This window comes from Caretta caretta, chromosome 9 (genome assembly GCF_965140235.1).
Source record: "Caretta caretta isolate rCarCar2 chromosome 9, rCarCar1.hap1, whole genome shotgun sequence".
Classification (NCBI taxonomy): Eukaryota; Metazoa; Chordata; order Testudines; family Cheloniidae; genus Caretta; species Caretta caretta.
The window spans coordinates 27578661-27600724 of NC_134214.1; the positions used below are offsets into that span (position 1 = coordinate 27578661).

Here is a 22064-nt window from a genome sequence, read left to right on the forward strand (position 1 = left end):
TAAAATTAATCACAATGTGATGTAATCAAGCCCAACACACACAAATATGTAAAACCTAGGACCCATATTTTTCAACATTTACATTGCATTTGACTTGCTTTACCTGCAGTTGATTCTTGGCACTTGTCAAAAGACCATCGCACCTCCACAGCACAACCTCGTTGTTTTATCTGCTGTTCTACTTCATAAATCTTTGTCCGAACCTAAAAAGATTATTGTTGCTTATTAGCTAGTGGCTGGGAAGCCACAATTCTCATCTCAAGCACATTTCTCTGCATGAGTAAGGTATACAACAGTGTATCGCAATTTTTCCTATATTAGGAAAAAGTACCCTCAAGCACAGAGTGTTCAACTGATTTAATTTTTTTTTAAACATTATCTATACTGAAATATCTTCATTTCAGGACTTATATTCAACCCAACAATACTGTATGAGTGAAAGTTTTTCAGGTCATGAATGTCGCAACTTTACTAGCAACTGCAACAAGTCTCCTGCTATTTGTTGTTTTGTGCCATTAAATAACATCAATTTAAATTAACTCAAGATCTTTACTTTGAAAGCATTAACAATACTGCTATTCAAATGCACAATACTTTAATCCAAACAATCCCATCATTCATAAAGATTTGCCAAACAATTTAGTATACCATAACTAATACAATTCTAAAGCTAACATGTAACTAATCCCAAACCAAGAATATAGGCATACCTAAATTTGCTAGTCTTAATGAGCATGAAATATTATGTCTTTGGTACACAGAATATAGACCTTTGCCCTGTAAAAAAACAAGCCTACCTGCTGATTAAATGCTGAATTTCCACCTGGCATAGGTAAACTAGATGGAGCAACTTGAAGTAAATCCAGAGGAGAGCCAGGATTAATGCTCTTACTTTCATTCGTGGAATAATTCCACACCAAGGCACTTGGGCAACAGAGAGTTACAGTCTGCAAGCGACAATGTAAAGTAGTTAGAAGTAATCTCCTTTGCAGAACATTTGCCACAGACAGGGTCACAGCTAAACACCAACGAAAGGAGATAGTCTCTTGAACTAAATCACTTCTGCCTCACAAGTGCAGTGAAAATGACTAAAAAGAGGCCTTTGCAAAACCATTTGCTTTTTAAAACATCAGTGCGGGAAATTAAATTAAAATGGTATTTTCCTTATTCATTATTAATTTGAAAATTGAATTTAAATATATACTTGCTCGCTTTACATTTGTATTGCTTTCATACTGCCATCAAAGACACCACTGAAGGCTAATTTCCATCAGACACTGCCTATGAAACATGAATAACTTTTAGCAAAAAGGTGTCATTTTTGGGTTTCGTTTACAAAGAGAAGCTATGTGTGAAAAATTAAAATTTATGTCATTAATTAAAATATGCTTTCCTATCAAGATTTTAAAACACAAAGGAGCCATTCAAATGCACCTTATTTCTAAGTAAATCTACTGTTCCTGAAAGGTGCTGGATGAAGACTGATGTTCATTTATAAACCATGATAAAAATGACTATTGCTATGGTATCTAGTGCTGTACAAGGATTAAAATCCACCGGGGGAAATCATGCCCCACTGAAGTCAATAGGAGTTTTGCCATTGACTTCATCGGGTGCAAGATTTCACCCACCACGAGGGTTGTTCATCATCGAGGTATAAGCAGGACCTCTTGACTGGGTTCCATTCAGCAACCTATCCTGCTCTAAATTACTTTTAGAAAGTAAGAAAATCAATTCTAAGTTGCTTCTGAGCTTGCCACTCTGTTTTCTTTTGCCTTGGTGGTTTGGAAATTCTTTTGGTGAAGGAGAGATGGATCTTAATGCATGATCTGAAAAACAGCTAGAGTAAGGTTCTTCCCAGCTTCTTTTGGGAACATGTTCCAGAGTCCTGGGTTGTGTTGTTGAGAAGATCTACCTCCTGCTCTCACAAATCCAGATCTGGACTCGAACAACAGTAACCTGCTAAACAGGTTGCCCGAGAAGTGTCATTTGAAAATAACCTGGGCATGTCCCATTGACAGCTTTGTGAATCTGTACCAAAACTCAGCACTGATCTGGTGATACAAGGAGAACCAGCGCAGGTAGCAAAGCATTATATAGTCTCTTTGGACTGTTACAGTTAGGAAATAAGCCACTGTGTTGTTTACCAGCTTTATGAATTTGTCTGTGCTAAGAAAGAAAAAGAGCACATGTGGCAGTAATCCAATATGGAGGCGACAAACATTAATGGCAGGTCCTTGTCCAAGAGGAACAGGAGAAGTCTTGCTAGCTGGGAGTGGTAAAAACTCTCTTCTAGTTGCAATTTGATTTTCCTGAGTCAGTGAGGAGTCCATAGACTTTGCATTATCCTAGTACAGTCACAAGCCCTTGATGGAGGAAGAGGTACTCATGTTCCCATTTACCTTCTTCACTTAGTATTAACTGAGTGTCCCTGGTGTTCAGTTTGAGCCAGCTGGTCTTCACCCAGGCTCTCAATTCCCTCAGGTGCCATGGCCTGTGAGAAAGTGATGCCTGAGAGATACATAGAGCTGCATGTCATCAGCATATTGTTGGCATCACAACCCATGTCATCAAGTAGATGTTAAACAGAAGCAGAAATAGAACTGAGCCCTGAGGTACTCTGCACGTCAGAGCTCTTAGGGAGGAGAAGCAGCTGCTCATCATAACTGAGCCTTTTTAGAAAGGAAAAAAAGTTATATTAGCCTATTTCTGTCACCTCTTGCCAGCACATGTAAATGAGTTACCTGCACCTCAGGATCAATACTGTCAAAGGTTGATAAAAAAGCAAGTAGTATGAATGTCATTGTCTCACCTTGGTTCATTGCCACCAGCACTTGTCTATCACTATGACCCACACTGTTTTGACTCTGTGCCAACCTCGAAAAATCGAGCAAATCTTCTGAGGTTAGATGCTGCCGGAGTCGGTGCACTACCACCTTGTCTTTGACCTTGTTCAGGAATGAAAGGTTTGACACCAGGCAGAAATTAACAAGAGTCACTGATGTCACGCACTGGCTTCTTGAGGACAGGCCAGACTACCATGCATTTCAACGTGCCTAGCAGAGTGCTCTCCGAGGGAGGTTTTGATTATTTCTGCCAGCAGAGGGCTTCTGTCCACACAACAGGTACCAACATGGACAGTAGCCAGCACATGCTTCTTCCTGCTGTCCTGCTGATACCTCTCAGTCGTAACCTGGAGAAGCCACCTTTATGTTCATTGACCAGGCTCATTCAGATCTTCATCTCTTAGCTGAAATTGTCAGAAGTACCAAACCTACCGGTGGTTTTTGTGATATGGCACCTATACATTAGGAATGTGTCTGACACCACTCATTTCAAATTGACCAGTGAGCAACCATGAGATGGTAACAAAAATTGTCACAGATAGATATGAAATAATGACCTTTACGTAGAAGACTTTTTATCCCATTACCAGACCCATAAATCATCAAGTCCCCAGATACATTGCAATGAGAACTGTTAGAGCCTTGAAAACATCTACCTACCTGCAGCATACAACTCAGTCCATAAACTAGTGGACGATGTTGTGGGCAGGAAAAGAAATCTGAACAGGCTAGCTGTACCGGGCTCACCACAGGACCTGTTGCAGTAGGACTTGGAGCTGCTAAAGGAGGATTGTTTGGTCCAATAATCATATGAGGTGAGTGTGCAGCTACGAGGTTAGGAGTATCACTTAGCAATAAAGACAGTCGTCTGGCACAGAAATAAGCAAGGCGACGGGACAGGTAGGCTGATTGAACAAACTCTTCTGAATACTGAAAAAAATGCATAATATATTAAGCAAAACAGACTTTTCAAGGTACTCATGTTCACTACAATTCTGATATCTAACATACATAAATTAGAAGGGATCATCTAATGCATCTAGAAGATCTCTCAGACAGAAAACATTGTTGAAACACTGGTCTACAGTTCTGACTCTTTAAAAAAATCTACTGTCCTGAACGAGCATTTTTGGCCCTGTTTTTCTATTTAGAAAACCTAATTTATGTATTCAATGCATGAGGAATTTCAAAGCATTAAAAATGCATATAAAACTGTAGTTTAGTCCAAATGCGAAGCATCTGGAAAAAGATTTCACTACTTTTTATAGGTAGAACATTAGTACATAAGCAATTTTTACAAATATACTGAAGAGCACCAAATAAAAAAATGTTACCAGGGATATTTTAAAATATAATTGTTTTCAAAAATAACTATAGCTTTAAACCATGCTCTGTACCTGCAACATTAGCGGTAACAAGAGTTTAAGAAGTTCATCGTCAGCAGGTCTGATTTTTTCCAGAACATCCAGTATCCATGTCAAATACTCATGTCTTTCAAGCATTCCCTCCTGAAAGAATTTTGTTTTAAATTGCATCAAAATTAATTGGAAGCAGCACACAAGAAGCTTTATAATTTTGTTACAAATGCTCCTTTATCATGCCACTTGGTTCTGATCTCCTGACTCAAATCAAAATGATTTTAAGACTTGATGATAAGACCCTACAACTCTCAAAGATTTTTTAAAAATTAACCTAGAAAGAAAAATATGCAAGAACTAATGCTACTGAAAGAGCCCAGTAGATGAAGAAGCAACCATGAACTGGAATGGACTATGCACACAGTTCAAATTCACCAGACTGTCTGAACCCTATCCCCTTGACAGATTCACTATCATGACCCCTGGCAGCTCTAAGCCTGACCCCTGGCACCACAGAGACTTGTTTCTGTCTTAGTTCCCCCTTCTCAGACCTTCAGCTTGGCAGGGAGTACACACTCTCCATGCACAGCCTCCCACTACCTTTCTTGATTTACCCCACAACAGAATTCCTTTTTACTGTTATTTTTAATAATCAGACTAGAAAGAGGTGCTTAGTGGCAGGCTAGGCAAGTTGAGTGCACAGTGGACCATGCAGGAGGAGAGCAAGGCTGATCATCCAGGAGGGGAACTCCACAAAGTACATTCTCATGGAGCAGAAAACTGATTCAACACCAATTCGTTGTTCTTGGTTTTTGAGGTCTGATGGTGTAGTCTAGTATCTGCAAATGGGAAATCAAGAAACCCTCAAATGCCGAGATTGGATCCCTGCATGTGACCTGGCTTTAGGCCCATACTAATTGTACAATGGTTACTCTATACAATAGCTATTTTCTAGTCACATCTTTTTTTAAACTTCTTATAAACCAAAATTACTTTAACTTACAACAACACAGATAGAAAGAAACAGTTACTTACTTTACAATAACAGGTTATTTGAGATGTGTTGTCCATATATATTCCACGGTTGGTGCAAATGCGCCCAATGCACCTGAGTTCAGATTCTTTTGGCCAGTAGTATGTGTTGGTGTGCAATGGTTACACACTGAGTGTCCTCGTGCATTGAGCATAGGCATAAAGAGCAGGATGGCCTCAATTATCTCTCAGTTCTTTCCCCCAATACAGAATCCAGGTGTTATCAGACTCTGTAGTATCAGGGAAGAAGGGCGGGTCATGGGACATGCATGGACAACACATCTCAAAGAAACAGTTACTGTAGGGTAAGTAACAATATTTTCTTTGAATACTTGTTCATGCATATTCCACGGCTAGTGACTCACAAGCAGCAGCCTAGATTACTGGAGGTGAGTGCTACCAGTCAACCTAAACAATGGCTACAGGTAGGCCATTGGCCTCAAGGATACTAAAGCCCCTCCTATAATTTTCATTCTTTGACTTGGAGTTAGTATTGATTTTTCTTGGTTTACTTGTAGATCTTAGGGTTGCCAGATGTCTGGTTTTGGACCGGAACACCCAGTCGAAAAGGGACCCTGGTGGCTCCAGTCAGCACCGCTGACCTTGCCGGCCCGTTAAAAGTCCAGTCAGCAGTGCAGCAGGGCAAAGGCAGTCTCCCTATCTGCCTTGGCTCCACACAGCTCCTGGAAGCAAGAGCATGTCCCCCCTCCAGCTCCTAGGTGTAGGGGCAGCTGCAGCCAATGGGAGCTATGGAGGTAGCGCCTGCAGACAGGGCAGCGCACAGAGCTGCCTGGCTGCACCTCCGTGTAGGAGCGGAGGGGGGACATGTCATTGCCTCTGCGAGTTTCCTCAGGTAAGTGCCACCCGGAGCCTGTACCCCTGACCCCCTCCCATGCCCGAACCCCCTGCCTAAACCCTGATCCCCCCACCCGCCCTCAGAATCCCCCCTCCCACCTTCCTATACCCCCACTCATCCCCAGCCCCACCCCAGAGCCTGCACCCCCAGCAGAGCCCTCACCCACCCCCGCACTCCATCCCTCTGCCCCAGCCCTGATCCCCTTCCCACATTCTGAACCCCTTGTTCCCAACCCAGAGCATCCTCCTACACCCCAAACTCCTCATCCCCAGCCCCACCCTAGAGCCCTCAGCCCCAGCCAAAGCCCTAACCCCCTCCTGCACCCTAACCCCCTGAGCCAGCCCAGTGAAAATGAGCAAGTGAGAGAGGGTGGTGAGAGTGAGCATCAGAGGGAGGGGAGATGGAGTGAGTGGGGGTGGGGCCTCAGAATGGGCAGGGCCTCAGAGGAGGGACGGGATAGTGGCAGGGCAAGGGTGTCCGCTTTTGTGTGAGTAGAAAGTTGGCAGCCCTAGTAGACGGTATCAAGTGGAGTACTCCAGGAGTCAGTCCTGGGGCCAGTTTTGTTCAACATCTTTATTAATGATCTGGATGATGGGACAGATTGCACCCTCAGCAAGTTCGCAGATGACACTAAGATGGATATGCTGGAGGGTAGGGATAGGGTCCAGAGTGACCTAGACAAATTGGAGGATTGGGCCAAAAGAAATCTGATGAGGTTAAACAAGGCCAAGTGCAGAGTTCTGCACTTAGGAAGGAAGAATCCCATGAACCACTACAGGCTGCGGACCAACTGGCTAAGCGGCAGTTCTGCAGAAAAGGACCTGGGGATTACAGCAGATGAGAAGCTGGATATGAGTCAGCAGTGTGCCCTTGTTTCCAAGAAGGCTAATGGTATATTGGGCTGCATTAGCAGAAGCATTGCCAGCAGATCAAGGGAAGTGATTATTCCCCTCTATTCGGCACTGGTGAGGCCACATCGGGAGTACTGTGTCCAGTTTTGGGCCCCCCACTACAGAAAGGATGTGGACAAATTGGAGAGATTCCAGTGGAGGGCAACGAAAATGATCAGGGGGTTGGGGCACATGACTTACGAGGTGAGGCTGAGGGAACTGGGCTTGTTTAGTCTGCAGAAGAGGAGAGTGAGGGGGGATTCCAAAGAGGATGGAGCTCGGATGTTCTCAGTGGTACCAGATGACAGAACAAGGAGTAATGGTCTCAAGTTGCAGTGGGGGAAGTCTAGGTTGGATATTAGGAAACACTTTCACTAGGAGGGTGGTGAAGCACTGGAATGGGTTACCTAGGGTGGTGGTGGAATCTCCATTCTTAGAGCTTTTTAAGGCCCAGCTTGACAAAGCCCTGGCTGGGATGATTTAGTTGGTGTTGGTCCTGCTTTGAACAGGGGGTTGAACTAGATGACCTCCTGAAGTCTCTTCCAACCCTAACCTTCTATGATCTAAGGGATGAAAAGTTGCAGTCTGTAGTATGGAGCATGAAACCTGTCAATGCAACTTTTGCAAATGAGACAGTCAACTAAACACAGATAAAAATGAACTTGTTTCCTGAGGTAAGCCCCCACTATTGCCAGGCATTTTCTGAATACCCATCATGCTGTCAATCGGCAGAATGGGAGAACACTGTCCTGATAGTGGGAACTGCCCACTTGTCATCTCAGATACCTTCTACAGGCAGGGTGAATCACTATATGGAAATAAGCGTCTTGGAAGTGAAAGCTATGAACAGTCGTGTGGATCTAGAGTTGGAATCACCAAAATTACAGTTACCAACCTGAACTTGTACCTGAAGGGGTTCATTTGTCCCAGGTCCTGGAAAAGGTTCCAGCCCTCTTCCTTTCTGGGATTCAGAAAGTAATAAGGGTAAAAGCCCTCCCCATGCTCTTGAGGTACTTCTGCCACTGTTCTGAGATATGGCAGTGACTGCACCTCCTGGTGTAGCATGCTGTCCTGAAAAGGGGCCCTGAAAAGGGATAGGTGGGGATTGGGGCTGCACAGTAAGCAACAAAGCTCAGACACTGCAAATCTGACTTGCAGCCACAGGCAGTGAGAAAGCACTGAGAAGCAGCTGGGGTCACTCCTCCCTCATGCCCTTGGTTGGAGGTACAAGGACACTCAGGCCACAGGCACAGCCCCCAACAGACACTGCTGGCCAAAAGAACCCAAACTCAAGTGCACTGGGTGCATGCGTACCAAGAATGGAATATGTATGGACAAGCACTGGAATCAAATACATGCTGAAAATGCATTTATGGAGGGCACAGGGTCTAAAGGGCTGAGCAAGTGATTAATCAATTAAGGGCTCAGAGAATCTCGAGCTTTAACCCTGTTCAAGCCACTGTCCAACACATGGTACCTGACCTCTTTATGCTTCATTCATACAATTTGGTCAGAAAACTAGGCTTATGGAAGAAGCACCCTCTGCTCCCACACACACATACACACACACAACCTCAAGTTACAGTTGAGCTGAATTACACTATCCTATAATGAACAAATAGCTCTTTCATTACCAAATATGAAGCTACACGTTTGCTATCAGCAGGTTGCACCTGAATTAACATTAATTTGCTCATTATCTGTTTCAGTGACTGAAAATGGGAAGTTTGATAATAATGTGCATTTCTTTCTAAATTAAAAGGTTTGAATCCACTTCATGCAAAATTAATCAGTGGTAAGACAAGAAAGTTGCAGCTTTGTCAAAGTGACAATAACTGTGCGTACACCAGAGTCATGGGAAAGGAGACCCAAGTTTTCAAAACGGAATTCTATTTTGGATGCCTCCATTTTTGGTGTACAGCCTCAGAGACCTAGCAGTACATGATCCTCAGCAATACTGAGCACCCACAACCCCAGTAAAAGAACCACAGAATCTCTGAAAAATCAGGCCCTAGATCAGCGTTTCTCAAATGCAGCCACCAAGGGCTTTTCTTGAGGCCACACCTCCTGGACTGTGATGGGGTTGGGAGGGTGACAAAATAGTGGCCCCCTCCACCTCCCTGTTGCTCCTGAATGCTCCGCTTTGGTGTTGGTTGCTGGGGCCACCAGCAGCAGTTGGGCTCTATCCCCTCTGGAGACTGCTGGGGCACAATGCAGGAGCAGCAGGGAGTTGGTGAGTTCCCCGCCTTCCTAGGGGCGGTGGGGCTCAGGCTTTGGGCTTCAGCCCTCGGGTGATGGACTGGTAGGCTCTGGCAGCAGGGCTTTGGGCTCCAGCGGTGCAGCAGCAGACCCCAGGCTCTGGCTGCGGTTCTTCAGGCTCCAGCCACCCACTGCCACCCCCATCCCTCAACCCACCAACCCTCATTGCCCCAGCTCCTGCTACCTTCCCCGACCCTCCATCCAGGCCTTCATTTGTCCCCAGGCTTGCCAGGACTGACTAAGTCTGCTGTGAAAAGTGATACTTGTATGTTTGTTAATATTACTTTTCACAACAGACTTACTCACTAGCACTAAATAAATTACAATGAGTTAGACATGTATATGTGCATATTTATTTGTTTTTCCTAAAGCTAATTAAGTATTCTAGGGAAAAATGAGAGAGCGGCCACTAACCCTTGCTGGTGGCCACACTCTGAGGCTACCAAAAAATTTGTCCTTAGAACCCCTGCCCTAGATGTCCTAAACCAGGCACCCAAAATTAAAAACCAGTTGAAAGTTTGTCCCTAAATCTGAATGCATTTAACCTCATAGATCTAATACAGAGAAAACTTAAAACAATATCATACCTAGCAAATTTTAACAAAACATGCACAAATTGTAAGCTGCTAACTGCAAATTACGAAAGAGCAGGCAAAGTGCCAAATTACTTTTAAGTGCATTTTAAAATTGGACCCTACCTAATACAGTCATCCCCAAAAAGGCACTTTTTACAAGGTTACCTGAAACAGATAAAATGCCAACTTTTCATTATATTCCCACTGCTTCAGGGCTTGTTCCACCTCTTGAGGCATAGCTACCGAGCCATTCCCTTGGTTTGAGGACACATGATAAAATTCTGCAATCTTTGCCAGCTGCTCTCGAAGGTATCTGGTTGAGATCTGAGTCCATTCTATGAAATAAGTTTACAGTTAAAAATTGACTTATTTTTCTTTTCATGTGATGACATATTTGATTCTTCATAGTAAAAATACAACTTTTCAATTACCTCTACAGTCAAAATACCTTTTCATAACATTAAGCAGCAATTGTATAACATGACTCTGAACTAAGAGGTTGTGTGTGTGCGCCTCTCCTGTGCTTTGTTTTCAAAGTGTACACACCAGGAATGTGTCCACCTGTATTTTAAAACTTACAAATACCAGCTATGCCTTTAGGGAATCACCCATCTGCTCCATCAAGGCTCAAGATTCAATCACAAAGCAACCTTGCATAGAAGTGTAGGAATATACTACAATTAATTATTTCGATATGGAGTCTTACTTTTTCCCCGCAAAGAATTATAACAAATAAAACAAAAACAGGATTTTACACAAGCCAGAATGATTGGAAATAAAAAAAAACGTTCTTCTTATAATGCTTTGAAATTGATCTATAACAACTCTGATTTCACTTTTTCTCCAGAACGTAACCTTCTTAGAGCAATTTATTAGATCAACAGACTGGCCACTGCAGTATCAAACGCATCAAGACAAGACTGCTTTGACGGTTCTCAAGTCAGACTGACAAAGACGCAATCACAGATTTGAGTCATCTTGCACTGCCTGTCACATAGTCATGACATTAACAGCAAGCAGTAGTGCTTCTCTTAGCCTCATCCAACCAGTGAGTCTACAATGCAGGATGCTTTAGTGGGGGCAGGAAGAATTAGTACATCAAATTACATCAAAACCATAGGGGCAGAAATTCACCCACTAGGTCACCTTTGGCAACCTCAAAGCATAAGAAGGTCAACTTCAATTCATTCTGTATCTCAGAGAGCTAGTGACACATTGCTTATGCCACTTGTCAGAACTGCCAATAAAACTCTAGATCTTACATTTATTTAAAAGGCCTCTATCCAAAACCTTAAATCAAAATGAACCAACAGCCTCAGGGGCACCCAGTCCTTGCAGTCTCCTTTCACTGTACCCCTACAAACCGCCCTTGGTCTCTTGGTGCACAACCACTTGAGAACCAAAGGTTTCCCCAGGCACAATTCTCACTATCTCAAAAAGATTCCCCTTAAGGGAATCATGACTACCTAAAGATGCATTGTCTGTCCTTAGCTCCAACCCCTAGAGGTAACAGCTGCCTTACAACGCGAGTCTTGCAAGGTGCTCGGAGAAAGGGAAAAATAACCCATAGACCAATCCAGTCTGCTGCCGGAGAAGATTGCCGTGCAACTCTGAAAATGGCCACAACTCCACCTGACCATAGAATCATAGAATATCAGGGCTGGAAGGGACCTCAGGTGGCCATCTAGTCCAATCCCCTGCTCAAAGCAGGGCCAATCCCCAACTAAATCATCCTAGCCAGGGCTTTGTCAAGCCTGACCATAAACTTCTAAGGAAGGAGATTCCACCACCTCCCTAGGTAACGCATTCCAGTGTTTCAGCACCCTCCTAGTGAAAAAGTTTTTCCTACTATCCAACCTAAACCTCCCCCACTGCATACGTGAAAGAATCTTTTGGCACTTTCTTACATACAACCCTACTACCTGGGCCTACCTCTGATAGGATGTTCTCTGACCGATGGTCAGAGCCAACAGTGACTGAGCTAAGGGATGGCTGTGCTGAACTTCAAAACTGACTTCAGCAGAAGCTACAGCAAGTGTCAGCCCACTTGAGTCCACACACAAGAAAGAGCAATACACAACAAATAATATTGCGTTCCTCCTTTATACACAGGACGAGACGGATATTAAAACCTTGAGCCATCACCAACTTCAGTGAATACACTTAAAAGTTCACCCTCAAGTAGCTTAAGTCACGAAATACAGGTTTGATTATACAAAAGCCTTTAGGATTAAAAAAAATATATCAATTCTTTACTTGTACAATATATTCTGCAATATTTTTATAGGATCAGATGTGTGCTAGTGCTCTACACAGAGGTTTGAATGCAATTTCCATGACCTGATCAGTCTCCTTCAGACCCCCAAATAAAGTAAACGTCCTTTTACAAAACCGAGCAGGAAGGAGAATTTCCAGTTTCACAGTACTGAATGGGCAGAAGCTACTGAATTGGGGAAAGGTGGGGGGCAGTATAAGGCAGGCAGCCCACTCCCTGGGAGATCTTTCCCAAAGATTTGTAGGCGATAAGAAGCAGAGGTAGAAGAGCTTCTTGCCACACCCTGTAGTCAGGGGAGTGGTCAAGCCTCAATGGCAAACTCAGTATTCCAAGCAAACTTTTGGGGTGTGACCCAAACCCTCCAGTTTTAGCCCACTGGAATTTTGCTAACTAAAAGGGCGAGTTTCCCATTACTTTAATCTCAGCACTTTTGGCTACTCAAAATATGACTCAGATGATTTCTACTACTAATATTTTTTTTCCTTTTTGTGGTATGTCCAACTGCCCTGCTGAGTTTACCAAAACAGCTTCTTCTATTAACTGTACCTTTTCTTGCTTCAGAAAATAGCCATTATTTCTAACCTTACAGCTGATAGCTATGGAGAACAATTTCTCCACCTAATCTTTGTAGCGCTCCTTTTAAAAGGTTATGCCTCAGATTTCTACCCGAACATGACCTCTTTTTTCCTCCTTTGAAATGCAGATACCTCAACATATCTGAATATGAATTTAAATGCCTATTTTGAGGCACTCCAAATTGAACATTTGGCCCTAAATCTTTCCTTCTAGCTCATTACACCCAAAACCTTGGGTCTTCCTGTTGGCAGTTGCTCGTCTGAACTCCTAACATTTTCACTGAAGTCATGTAAGCCATTTGTTGAACCTTACATTAATATTTGTAAAGTCTTCTGATGTCTTGCCTTTCAAAAACCAAACACCCCTCTCATCTTGCAGATTCGGTCTTTTGTCTGACTTGCACACATCACAGGACACAATTAAGCATTTATCATCTGTGCACATGAAGAGGATTTCTGTGAATACAAACTACCACCGACATCACAAGCTTTGATCTTGCCATACACAGAACAGTGCTAATCGAAGTTAATTAATCCACTACCATTTACCTCATTGAGTGTTTCGTTCTAAAGTTTAGAGTGAAGTGAACAATGTAGTAAAAGGCTATGTGAAGTTTTGCAATAATGACGTGATTGCTGCGTTTCTGTCATTCTTATTCAGATAATCACAGAAATATGGACCCAGTATGAGAGCAATACACAAAATATGGTGGAACTTTTCTTAAAATTAGTACAAATGCAGGAGTGGGTGGTAGCAGGGTCTACATGGACAGTTGATACGTGCATGCTAATGTGCTTTAGATTCACATCGCAGCTTGCTGCACACTAACTTTGTCTAGACAAACCTTAAATTAACGAGGGGTGATAATTTAGGTGAAGGATTACCTACCTTAGAATTCCTCTTTTCCATCCTCTTAACAGTACAGCTGAATTTACTAGGGATATTTTTTTAATATCCCACAAGAGACAAATATGTTACAGAGTTATGTTTAACCAGCATGCAGCATATTTGAGAATACTGTAGCACATTCTTCTATGAACACATAAAAGCATTGCTTTGACAGTCTAAACCTGTTTACTATCAGAGCTACAGGGACTCCCCATATGAAAGGCTACAGTTTTCATTGTGGCCTGTGCAATATTTGCTCCTCAGGCTTTACGCTAGCTTGCTCATCTTTGAATCTTTTTTCCCTGAATTTCTTCTACCATCATCATCTACTGAAAGGGTTTTCTCTCCAAAGCTAGTGGCTTGGTACAAAAACGTGGAGTAATTTTCAGGCTTAAACCAACTATATAGAAATGTTTAGTAAATATTTGCTTCAAAACACTCACTCAATTTTCTAAAAACTGTTGCAAATCCACCATTTCACACTTCTTTTCAATGTCACACCATGAAAGGATAATTTTCCCAAGGCAATTTATTACCAGTACCTCAGTGCCACTGAGTTAGAAACCATGGAGAATGAATGATTTTCATTACTTAAGGCACAGACCTGAAACATTTTGAAGACTGCCAAAAACTAATCAGTGATGTACTGTATAATTATTCTCAGAAAGCTCTAAATAACCTTTGCAAAATAGCAGACTTGCATGCATAATGTAACCTTTAGCACCCATTTGGCACATTCAAAATGAAATCTGTGTTGGAGCTCTAATATAATAGTGAAACAAAAACTAAGTGCATCAACCTTAGGACAGTCCTGTTATCTCGTTTCATTCAGATAACCATGTGCCTCCTCCAGCTATCATCATGGAACTGACCAAAGACAGAACTGAAACCAGAAGTATCCACCCACCTATTTTTCCCTCTGTGGTACCAATGTCTCTCCCTTTCCAGGAAGCAGAACAACATTTTCTTCACAAATACTGCCTCGGCTGGTGTAAACTGAAGCTATGCCACAAGTTACACCAACAGAGGACCTGAACCATTGATTTTGCTCAGAAGACTCAACGTATTTATTTTTCTTTTCTTTTTTAAAAAGTCAAGATAGTTTGAGAGAATTCTTTGGTTTAAATGCAGCATTACCAATATTCATTCCAGGCTGAGAAGATATGCCTTTGGTACTCAAATCTAATCCAGTGTCATTTTATATCTCCCTGGGATAGCATGATGTGGTGTCTCAACGAAGATCATGAGCAGAGCTAATCGCCGTGATTAGGGAAGCAATAAACTTACTTCTAGCGGTTAAATACTGTAACTCCTCCTACGGAGTATCCCTAAAACTGTTTGGAGTAGAGGTAAGAGGATAAAGGTGGTCAGAGACTGGAATAGCAAGGTGGAATAGCAAAAGCAGGAGATAGGAGACAGGTGAGTAAGTGCCTAGGACACTATGTTCTATAAAAACTTATAACAGGTTGCAGAAGGAGAGAAGAGAGTGTGTGACAGGAAAGGAATAGAAAATAAAAAGCAGAAGAGAAGCAAGGCAGCACTGGTCACAGGGTTGAGGGACAGGTCCTAGAGACTCTTCTTCCCCAAAGGTTTCTACATTGGAGAGACCTTGGGAGGGGGAAGGAAAAGATGCACAGAGCCCACAGTGCCACCCTCAGTCTCTTTCCCTTCCCTCGGAAGCCTGCCTGCTCCATCTCCCCCATCCATGACTGCTGGACCTCATCAGGAGTTGACACTGCCTTCTGCCTCCCTGCTGCTGTGATATAAGCGACTGTCACAGGAGGAAGAAGAGAAAAAGAAGGTGATGTGAACTCACATGTGAGATGAACTCAGCAGCCCAGCCACCCACCAGCAGCTGCATTAAAACACACACATTACTGAGAAGTGGGGGGTGGGGGAATCCTCATCCAGGGATCCTCTTCTATCACTTCTACTGGGTAAGAAGAGGATCCTACTGCAAACACCCCACTATCTCCCCAATCCTTTTCCCTACAGGGAGGAGAAAGAGGGCCTGCTTCGGCAAGCCCTAACCCTACACTCCATGGCCTGGGGAAAGGCAGCAGAGAACCCGCTGCTACACTCACACACAGCAGCTGGAAGGGTCATGAGGGGTTGGAAAGACCCTGTTGCAATGCGTACCCCACCCCTAATGCTTGGGGCGAAAGAGAAGAGATTCTGCCACACAAAAAGTGATAAGGGTGAAACAGGGAGTTAGAGTTAGATAAGTAAGGTGGTCATTCCCCCAAAAAGTTGCAGAGCTGCTTCACTGATATGGAGATGAGCTTCTCCTGTAGAGAAAAGGGCAAAAAGCAGCAGCAGAGAGGGAAGGGAGAAAAAAAGGCAGACATTTATCTGCCAAAGAGCACTTTTTGTCAGTCACAGACAAGAGGCATGGACCCCAGACCAACCAAATCAAATATCAGGAGGGGGCTTCACTGCCTGACATAAGGAAACAAGAACAGAACATGGAGGCATGAACCTAATTCAACGTTTTTGGCCTTTTTCCAGTCACTGGTGATGGGACACGGTCCCATTTCAACAGAGTTCTGAAATGCACTCCAGCAATCATTACATATTACAGAGTATCTGGGACCAAACCTGAACACTGGGTCCAAACACACACAGACATTGGAGAATGCCTGATCTAAGCCTCATGGCACAGACCCGTCTCTACCATTTATTACTCTATCTTGGAAAATCCATCTTCAACAGTGTTGCAAAAACTTGCTTCAAGCTGCAATTGTGTCATCCTTAGATTGCAAGATATGCAAGGCCAGACCTGGACAGAAGTTTGATGGGAGTGTGCTAAGGAAAACCCAGGATAACACAACTCATTCATTTTGCCAGTTCAGTAGGAGACCTTTATCTGTTTGTGACAGTACTAAATCAATACTCTTGCAAGACAGCACTGTGCCAAAGGTCCCATCTTTTGGATGAGATGCAAACTGGGTCCTAACTGCCCAATGCACAACTAAACTAGGTTTCAGAGTAGCAACCGTGTTAGTCTGAATCCGCAAAAAGAAAAGGAGTACTTGTGGCACCTTAGAGACTAACTAACAAATTTATTTGAGCATAAGCATTCGTGAGCTACAGCTCACTCCATCAGATGCATTCAGTGGGGGGGAAAAAATGCATCCGATGAAGTGAGCTGTAGCTCACGAATGCTTATGCTCAAATAAATTTGTTAGTTAGTCTCTAAGGTGCCACAAGTACTCCTTTTCTTTCAACTAAACTAGGTTAATTTAACTTTGTTTCATTTGCTTTCATTAAAGCCACTCTATTAAATACACGAATTATTGCATTGTAAACATTGCTTTTTCACCTTCTGAATCTATACCTTTTTCGTGACATTCTAGTTCCTCAGTGTCTCACCTATTGCTCTCACCTGTTTTCATATTTAGACTCCTGAACAAGGGCTATTAATTTAACACAACACTGTTTTCTGCCACTGGAGCTCAAGTTTATTGCTTTGGGAGTTTGCTGCTACTAATATGCAGTTAACATACAGTCACAGTAACGGGTGCAATAGTATTATATAGTCATACATTATCCAATCCTAAACTAACCTTACAACACTGTCACACAATTTAAAAAAAAATTGATCAGATTTAAAGATGGCTTTTTTCAGGCTGCCATAATTCACTTTGTGAAAAAGCCAAACTGCCACAGGCTGCAAAAACCTCTTAAAGTCCTGACAAAGAAACATTCTCCAAAAATCCAGATGTGACAGTGGAAAGAATAGAAGGTTAGCAGGGATGAGGACAGAGTTAAGTCTGCTTGGATAACTTAGTTTTCCTATTTTCTAATGTTGGTAGTTTCTCTAACTTTATCTTTGGAGTTTGGTTAAAGTCTGTGCATCTCACAGAACGTGAGATCCTCTTAAGGGACTGTTTTCTCCCCTTTAATACCTGCAATATGATGAAGTTTTCATCTAGAACTAGTAGTGCTGTAACTATTTGCCATTTCTACTGTACTCTGTATCTCAAATCACAGCACAAACATTAAGCAATCTTCACAACCCCCCTACCACATATGATAGAAAGAACTCCTAATTTCTTTCTTCTTAGGCACTACTTTCTCTCCTTTCTTTTTCCATTGCGACTGACCACCCTTTCTTTCAGCCAAGCTCACAATCTCTTATTTTCAGTTCCTCTCCATTCCTATTCCCCAATATCCAAGTAGTTACCAAATCCTACTCACTTTTCCAGTATCTCCAAATTTCCACTCTAGTGCCTACGGCTAAAGTGCTTGTCCACGCATTGATTATCCTCCTGAATACTTCAAGCATCATCTTTCTGCCCTCCGCCATTCCTGTATTGCTCTCCTCCACTCCATTTAGAATGCAACTACTAAAATAAACATTCCCCTGCCACTTGGACAATGTCACCTCACCCTGAATCCCTCCACAGACCTCCTCTCATCTACCCCCACCCAAATTCAACTGCCCTGCTTGCCTTCTAGTCCTGCTCAAACTTCCTCTGCCTGGCTGTTCTTAGTTATCACCATCACCTTTACTCATAAATCCTACTTCACTTCTCCCCACATCTCCTCTCATCTTCATGCTTTCTCCCTTGCTGACCCCACAGCCTATTCCCAGTATGCCAGGCATCTCGCTCCTTTCAAACCCAGTCCATGACAGTACAAATGTCATCGCCACATTAAATTAAAATATATATATGCTCGAATAATCCCTCTCCTGGGATTTCTAGCATGTTTCATTTGTCTTTTTCAGATTGTAAATTTCTCAGGCAGGGACCACATTTTATGCTGTGTTGCATGCACTCTGGGCACCTCAATAATGAAGTAATAGTATCTTTACCCATGTTTTACAGGTGGGGAAAGTGTCACGGGGGATTAAATGACTTTACAAGGTCATCCAGACAGTAAGTGAAAGAGCTACAATCAGAACTCAAAAATTCCTATCCTCTCACCCCATGCTTAGCGTCTACACTGAGGCATATGTATCCTGTCCTTCCAATCTTTCTGTACCTTTAACTGAACTGTGCAGCCTCTGTAGATGCCATATGGGCCTAACTCCTTGTCCAGCAGCTTGAAAGTACACTTCCTTGCCTAGAGCCAGATTTGCTTTTCTTACAGCACGAAACATGCAAAGTTTTGAAAAAACTCCTTTTTAATCTAATGATATCTAACTAATGATTCGGAATTTTAAGAGTGCCCTCTCTTTTTTCTTTTAATTAAAAGGGATTTTCTATTCACTTTCAAGGAACTAACATCCCACTGTGCACAGGAGGGGAGGACAGGGGATCCTACACAAAAATACTTGGTACTTATAACAAGTCAGTTCAAGTTTGCAGTTTTTTTGCAAATATGATTTGATTTTATTTTGTTTGGTGTGTTCTCATGTTACTTTGCTGTTTTGCTTGTTTGTGTTTCCCAGTTCAATTGTACATTCAGCATGTGTCATATCCTGTGACACAATCCTTTCTAATGACAGAAACAGCCAAGTAACAGTCATTACAAAAATAAATCCTACAGCTCGTATGTCATTTCAGGGAAACGACTCACATGATTTAAGGGCTGCATGACTGAGCCCATGTTTTGCACTTTTCTTGCTGGACTTGTTTGAATGACAAAAGCACCACTTTCTCTTTCGCATTTCCAGAACGCTCTATGCACACTACAGGTTACTTTGTGGAGTATCATACAAGAAGCTGGAAGAAAAAGCGGCCTTGGAATAACTTCAGTGGATGAGTCAGGCCACGTCTACACTGGCAAGTTTCTGTGCAGTAAAGCAGCTTTCTGCGTTGTAACTCCCGAGGTGTACACACTGCCAAGCCACTTAATGCACAGAAACTGCACAGTTGTAGCACTGGAAAAAAAAAAACCCACTCCACCGAGAGGCGTACAGTTTTCTGCACTGGGGCTACAGTGCTGCCGTACCAGTGTAGACACCCTGGTCGATTACAGCGCTGCCACTGGCCTCCAGGAGGTGTGACCTCTCTGGTCATCAGTTTGAACTCTACTGCCCTGCCCTCAGGTGACCAACTGTCAGCCCCACCCCGTACATTCCTTTGCAAATTTGAAAGTCCCCTTCCTGTTCGCTCGTTGATGCGTACAGTGGTCTCAGTGCATCTTTCCAGATGGCCATGCCTGCTCCACGCACCAGGCGATCCCCCACTTGGAGCAATGCCAAGCTGCTGGACCTCATCGGCATTTGGGGAGAGGAGCTGTCCAGTCCAAGCTGTGCTCCAGCCATAGGAATTATGATACCTATAGACAGGTTTCACGATGCATGACAGAAAGGGGCCATGACCGGGACACACTGCAGTGCAGGGTCAAAGTGAAGGAGCTGCGGAACACCTACCACAAGGCATGGAGGCAAACTGCCACTCCAGTGCTGCGCCCACAAGCTGCCGGTTCTACAAAGAGCTGGACGCGATACTTGGCAGCGACCCCTCCTCCACTGTGAAGGCCCCTGTGGATACTTCGCTGGAGAGGAGGCCCCTGGTAAGTGGATCTGATTTTGGGAATTGATGAAGCAAGTTGTTGGGGACAGGAGGGTTGCAGGAAGCAGACTTGTCTCCCACCGCTTGCCTAGTCTGAGTGGCGGAACAGACTGTTGATAGACTTCCCTCACTTCATGGGAATCTCCCTCAGAGATCTCCAGGAAACTCTCGTGGAGATACTGGGCAATCTGCTGCCACAGGCTCCTCGGCAGAACTGCTTCGTTTCTTGCCCCATTAACAATAACTTTCCTGCGCCACCTTGCGGTGACCGGGGGGGGGGGGGGGGGGGGGAAAGAAATGGACCATTGCTGCACACAGGCTAGCCGCATAGGCACCAGGGCAGAAGCTGCAGGCTTGGAGAAGACCATCCCTTGATTCCCTGCTCACCCTCAGCAGCAAGATATCTTCCAAAATGATCACGTCCTGTGGAAAGTGTGGGGACAGGAATGATTATAAGTAGGGGCATAGCGAGCAGATCGAGGGACGTGATCGTTCCCCTCTATTCGACATTGGTGAGGCCTCATCTGGAGTACTGTGTCCAGTTTTGGGCCCCACACTTCAAGAAGGATGTGGATAAATTGGAGAGAGTCCAGCGAAGGGCAACAAAAATGATTAGGGGTCTGGAACACATGAGTTATGAGGAGAGGCTGAGGGAGCTGGGATTGTTTAGCCTGCAGAAGAGAAGAATGAGGGGGGATTTGATAGCTGCTTTCAACTACCTGAAAGGGGGTTCCAAAGAGGATGGCTCTAGACTGTTCTCAATGGTAGCAGATGACAGAACGAGGAGTAATGGTCTCAAGCTGCAGTGGGGGAGGTTTAGATTGGATATTAGGAAAAACTTTTTCACTAAGAGGGTGGTGAAACACTGGAATGCGTTACCTAGGGAGGTGGTAGAATCTCCTTCCTTAGAGGTTTTTAAGGTCAGGCTTGACAAAGCCCTGGCTGGGATGATTTAACTGGGAATTGGTCCTGCTTTGAGCAGGGGGTTGGACTAGATGACCTTCTGGGGTCCCTTCCAACCCTGATATTCTATGATTCTATGATTATCAGGCCCCCGCTACAGTACTGGCTCTACCCGAGTGCCACGTGCCCAGTGTCTAGTAGGGTCCGGGAACAGCAATCTACCTGCCCCTGAGGCTACTCGCCATTTTGGGGCTCTTGTGGCTCGTGAGTGCTTGCCTGGGGTCAGCCAGTTATTGACAGGTGTGAGAGTACTGGCTGTGTTTTAAAGCACTGAATCACTGTTGTCTGTGTTGCAAACAATACTGCTTCTGTAAAATGTTGCAATTGAACTTCACAGAGATGACCTTGGGAGCACAGCCTCCCTTATCAGCAACAGAATGGCTGCGGAGAATTAGAAAGCATCCAAGAAGAACTAAAGAGGACTTTCTGCGTGAGGTTATGATGCACTTGGCCGCCGAGAAACAGGAATTGAAGGAGCAGTGAGACAGCGAGAAGAGGGACTGAAACAAGAAGGCAGTACACCAGAAAGAAGCCACAGAGCAGCTCCTAACAGTTATGGAGCACCAAGTGGACACGCTCCAGGTGATACTAGGTCTTCAAACAAAGCAGCTCCGCACCTGCTCTCCCCTGCAGCCTCTGTCACAAAACTCTTTCCCATGTGCCTCCCCGGACACCGCCAACACACTCTTATTAACATCCTGGCTCCACTCTCTACCCGCAGCATTCCACTCCTCCCCCCTCACAGTCCAACAATGTGGACTCCCACTACCTACTGCACTCAACACCCACCCCTCTGCAGTTTGGCCCTGCTGAAGTACCAGGTGCATTGTACTCCAAAGGAGAAGGTTGGGTATGATCCCTGGACATACTCAAAGCTGTAGCTGTCCCAGGATGACAACTCCTCTTGAGAACTTCCCTCCCTCCATACCCCCTTCCCCTCCCTGCTGATGAATTCTTTCATTTGACTCTTTCCTCCAGTTGTTGTCTTTTAATAAAAGAGTTGTGTTTGTTTGAAAGCAATCTTTATTCTATTAAGTGAAAGCGAAAAAGAGCACTGCAAAGCAACATACAATAATGTT

General features: G+C 43.8%; 1 protein-coding gene across 8 annotated transcripts in view; it reads right to left on the reverse strand.

Annotated features, from left to right (window-relative positions):
• Positions 1 to 22064, reverse strand: part of MED12L (mediator complex subunit 12L) — a 334051-nt gene that overhangs the window by 270933 nt on the left and 41054 nt on the right. For all 8 annotated transcript variants that reach the window (XM_048863447.2, XM_075132179.1, XM_048863442.2 and 5 more), the window contains exons 5-9: positions 9982 to 10151; positions 4244 to 4354; positions 3507 to 3776; positions 798 to 947; positions 104 to 203 (exon numbers count right to left, since the gene is read on the reverse strand). In XM_048863447.2, the coding sequence (XP_048719404.1) occupies positions 104 to 203; positions 798 to 947; positions 3507 to 3776; positions 4244 to 4354; positions 9982 to 10151 (801 nt within the window). The remainder of the gene's footprint in view (positions 1 to 103; positions 204 to 797; positions 948 to 3506; positions 3777 to 4243; positions 4355 to 9981; positions 10152 to 22064) is intronic.